Genomic DNA, 3,162 nt, shown 5'->3' with positions numbered 1-3,162 from the left:
ATGTGCCACCTGCTCAGGAGCCAGTCCAGGGGCACTGGCAACGATCTTGCTTGAAAGTCCTTACACATGCCACGGGCACATGTGCCAGAAAGGCGATGCTGGGCACAGGTGCCATCACGATTTCGCTTTTGCTTGCCCCAACAGGGCTTTGCAAGCTGAGTTTCGTGTCCAATGAAGGAGACGACATTGGCATGGGTGCCAGTCGTCGAATTTAGTTCGATTTCGATTTCACTTGCCTCAACAGGTCATCGCAAGCGGAGTTTAGTGTCCAATGAAGGAAAGGTACGCATAAGTGGACTGGTTACACCCCTGGCAGAGGCCTTGGATTTAGGTCTCACTTGGCTATATATTGTAGTGGGGTAGGCCAGTTTATGGGGTTACACTCGGTTTCTCCCTCATAAGGTGTATCTTCAGACCTCAAATGCGGCTGGCCTATATGTATGTGTATGTGAGGAGTGTGCGCATGTGTGCGTAGGTGTGTGTGTGTGAATGTGTGCCAAATTATATTTGACATGCTTTGACATGCTTTGGTAATCTTTCCCCAGTTTTGATATCAATCTAATCTTTATTTCTGTTTTTTCTTTTTCTTTCTTTCTAAGCCAACATATTACTTGATAAAAGTAAATTTCAATAAATGCTCCTACCCTAAATACCCTTTCTAACAGTGTCAGAGAAAAATGGCTGCCGTGTACGATGCTATAGTTGTTGGAGCTGGTATAAATGGCTCTTCTACCGCCCACTACTTACAGAAAAATGGTTACAGAACTTTATTATTGGAACAGGTAGAATAACTTTCAATGAAATATTTTGTATTCCTGCTTTTATATTTGATAAATTTCATAATTTTGTGTTCAATGTTACTGTGAATGTATTTGTTAAGCAGCATATAATGGACATGAATGGGTGTGTATATGTGTGCGTTTGTGTGCATGAGTGTGTGCATGTGTCTGTGTGCAGATGGCTTTCTGCTTTTGTTAATCTTAATTTCTTTTGCCTTAATTAATGTTTGTGCATTAATTTTACTAGTTTCATACCATTTTCTTCTCTCTCTTATTTTTCTCTCGTTGCTTTCGTTCATTTTAATCCTCTCTCTCTTACTCTCTCCCTCCATATATATATATATATATATATATATATATATATATATATATATATATATATATATATATATATATATATATATATAGCAGCATATAATAAATGAAGAATTAGGGATTAGGGTAAGGTGTGATTTGAGGGCGATTTGACTGGTTTATTACACATTGTTATTATCTCTCTCTCTCTCTCTCTCTCTCTCTCTCTCTCTCTTTTCATCTTTCTTGATTCAGTTCCCACTGCCTCACACCAGGGGAAGTTCCCATGGACAGAGTCGGATTATCCGAAAGGCCTATTTACAGGAAATATTTGCCAGTATGATGAGAGAAGCCTATCCAATGTGGGAACAGCTTGAACGAGATTCAGGGACTCAAATTTACACGTAAGCTCCATAAATGACTCTGCATACATACATACATACATACATACATGCATACATACACACACACACACACACACACATGCATGCATACATACGTACATACAATAAAACCCAATGGAGTATACTAATTTCATTCCTCTCCAGTCTACGCATGTGTGTGTGTATGTGTGTGTGTGTGCACGTGCATGCGCATACATATGTATTACACACACACACATACACAGAGGCTTGCTTTTCAGTCCCATGTTAAAGATTTGCATAAATTAGCATTTTCAAATCTTATAATCCACATTCTGTTAATCTATTATTCTGTTATTCTTAGGAAAAGAAAATTCCTTGTGATGTGTGACAAACAAAGCAATTATGTTGACAGAGTGAGAAAAACTCTGTCCACTTGTAATATGGCCTTTGAAGATGTATCTAACGAGCGATTACTTAATGAGTTTAACATCAAACTCACACCAGGATCCAAAGCTATCATTGATCCCGAGGGAGGAATTCTTCACGCAGATAAAGCTTTGTCCACATATCAAGTATGTATTGTTTGGTTTTTGTTTTGTTGCTATAGTGGTGGTGGTGTGTTGCTGGTGATGGCAGTGGTGGTATTGCTGGTGGTGGTGGTGAGGTTAGTGATGGTGGTAATGGTGGATCACTTGGACCAGCTACAAATAGCAGCGAAATCTCCCTCAAATCACTCTTTATCATCTTGGAGAAATTGAGAAATGAAGAAAATGGAAAAAAAGAAAAAGAAATTAGAAAAATAATAATGCAGTACCAGGCAGTGGCTCTCATGGCTTCTGATCTGAACTGATTGGAAAAGACAGGCTACAGCTCTGCTCAATAACACAGATTTGCTTGTCCTAAACCAGTTGACCTAAACCTTGGTGGCTGACAATATATGTATCTCTTCTTTAATAGTACTGTTGGTTAGACCTAGGAAGCTGCACTGCTTCCAGTCAGCCTTGACACATTTCCTGTGTCCTTATGTTTACAAGGGGGGGACAAGCACCTCCACCCAGCTAAGCCTGCATCCAGAGACCTGTTTCTGAGTCTTTGCTCATCATCAGTCTGGAGTAGCATTACTTGTCAGGGGGACTGTCACACTAAGTTGACAGCATACAACTACTTCATCGTATTGTTACTGCATAAATCTCTCTCAGAGATTTAGAAATGTATTATTTCTAAAATTGGGAATTTATTTATTTTTTTTATTTGTACAGGATCAGTTTGTGAAAAAGGGTGGCACATTGATTGATGAAACCCGAGTACTTTCTATCATACCTGGTCAAACCAACCAACTAAATACATCAAAAGGTACCTTCCAGGGGCGAAATATAGTTCTATGCCTTGGCCCTTGGGCCAAATCTTATTTTCAACAACTTGGAATTGAATTCCCTTTAAAGGTTCGTTAAGTTTTACTAATTTATTCTAAACTCCTAACATCTAGCATTTAATAATACTATTGTTGTTCTCTTTGCTTTAACCAACACTGTTATAGCCATGCTGGAGCATTAGCCTCAATGGTTTGATCGATCTTTTGTTTGAAAACCAGGATGCTGGAAAAAAAAGGAAAGGTTGATGTAAAAAGGGGAACAAGAAGACAAGAGGGGTGAATAAAAACAGAAAAAGAAAGGAAAGGAAAGAAAAAGGACAAAGAGTTGAATCCCTCGTGGTTTCAGCCTAAC

General features: G+C 38.8%; 1 protein-coding gene across 1 annotated transcript in view; it reads left to right on the top strand.

The window, feature by feature from the left end:
• The window catches only part of LOC128246983 (peroxisomal sarcosine oxidase-like), a 10,124-nt gene that overhangs the window by 2,401 nt on the left and 4,561 nt on the right, over window positions 1-3,162 (top strand). Inside the window, exons 2-5 of the mRNA XM_014930753.2 lie at window positions 666-782; window positions 1,329-1,477; window positions 1,800-2,010; window positions 2,698-2,880. Of these exons, the coding sequence (XP_014786239.2) occupies window positions 666-782; window positions 1,329-1,477; window positions 1,800-2,010; window positions 2,698-2,880 (660 nt within the window). The remainder of the gene's footprint in view (window positions 1-665; window positions 783-1,328; window positions 1,478-1,799; window positions 2,011-2,697; window positions 2,881-3,162) is intronic.

Source organism: Octopus bimaculoides, chromosome 25 (assembly GCF_001194135.2).
Source record: "Octopus bimaculoides isolate UCB-OBI-ISO-001 chromosome 25, ASM119413v2, whole genome shotgun sequence".
Lineage (NCBI taxonomy): Eukaryota > Metazoa > Mollusca > Cephalopoda > Octopoda > Octopodidae > Octopus > Octopus bimaculoides.
This window is presented reverse-complemented; position numbering and strand designations above follow the sequence as displayed.